At 43.6% G+C, this 1274-nt stretch overlaps 1 protein-coding gene across 2 annotated transcripts in view; it reads right to left on the bottom strand.

The window, feature by feature from the left end:
- The window catches only part of LOC101857463 (neuronal growth regulator 1), a 6165-nt gene that overhangs the window by 3587 nt on the left and 1304 nt on the right, over nucleotides 1-1274 (bottom strand). For both annotated transcript variants that reach the window (XR_004859178.1, XM_005090892.3), the window contains exon 2: nucleotides 1092-1208. Coding sequence is in view for 1 of the 2 variants with exons in the window: in XM_005090892.3 (XP_005090949.1) it covers nucleotides 1092-1208 (117 nt within the window). In the remaining variant the exon portion in view is untranslated. The remainder of the gene's footprint in view (nucleotides 1-1091; nucleotides 1209-1274) is intronic.

Genomic DNA, 1274 nt, shown 5'->3' with positions numbered 1-1274 from the left:
TGTGTGTGTGTGTGTGTGTGTGATGTGTAATGTGTGTGTGTATGTGTGTGTGTATGTGTGTGTGTGTGTGTGTGTGTGTGTGTGCGCGCGTGTATGCGTGTATGCGTGTGTGCGTATGTGTGCGTACGTGCGTGTGGGAGGAAAAGCCCAAACCAATGCTATAGAATGTAATTTTCAATATTCTGTTTACAGCGATCTGCAAGGTTAAAAAAAATTCTAATCAAGAATATTCATCAAAATTGTGCATAAGAAATACATGTGATAGTGAGTAGAGGGAAAACGAGTTTGGCCTCTGTATTACTATTTAGCGTTTGGCTTTTGCTTGAACTTGAAGAAAAGGCAAGCACAAGGCACAAAGTCTTTTGTCTGTTTGGCGTTAGTGTTATCACATACGTAAGACACCTCAGGTAAACAGCGGAACCTGGAGCAGAACCACGCGGGTACTAGCGGCCCGGGCGTTGAACGTCGCAGATACAAACGCGTCAGTCTTTTTTCCCCTCGGCAACTGATCATTATTACAATGAATGATAAGCTAGTCTTGACGTAGAGCTACGTAATGAATTGAGCGCTGGTCTATGGAATCAAAAGTTGCCGTACGCTAGGCTCTACACAGCAACACAAGTTTTGGTAAACAATCGAGATTACACAGACGTGTGCATTTGAACAAATCGGTCTTTTTTTTTTTACGCGGCTCAAAATACGCTGGCATCGCAGGCACTACTTGTGACTTCTTCTTTATACATGATTACTTGCTCAGTGCCTGTAATTATCTACATAAAAACCTTGTGCTTGCTATAACGAACACTCGGATTCAACGAGATTTTAGGTCAGGCCCGGCGACCTCGTTGAATCCGAGTTCCACTGTATACACATACACACACTACGTTACCCTCTCTCCTCCTCACCCCCACCTGCACCCCCCGCCCCCCGAAAAACACAAAACAAAAACAAAACAAAAAACACCCCCTCCTCCACAAAAAGCTTAGAAAAATAGAATTTGAAAAAAAACCCAAACAAAACAGAACCCATCCAACTAATACAAAAAAAGAAAAATTCAGGAGGTCTAACAGTTAATCTGTATAAATCTTTACCGAATATCGTCCTTCACGGCTCAGAGAACATGGCAAGATAGCCGTGTCACCCTCCATGTACTGTATAGTGACAGTTGATTGCTGAGGTGTCAGTGATTGGCTGGTCGCGTGGCACACCTGGAGGAAGAGAAAAGAGCAAGAAATATGAGGCAGGGGCCTACATGTTGTTATACAACTGGGGGG

The sequence above is a fragment of the Aplysia californica genome, unplaced genomic scaffold (genome assembly GCF_000002075.1).
Source record: "Aplysia californica isolate F4 #8 unplaced genomic scaffold, AplCal3.0 scaffold00023, whole genome shotgun sequence".
Classification (NCBI taxonomy): Eukaryota; Metazoa; Mollusca; class Gastropoda; order Aplysiida; family Aplysiidae; genus Aplysia; species Aplysia californica.
This window is presented reverse-complemented; position numbering and strand designations above follow the sequence as displayed.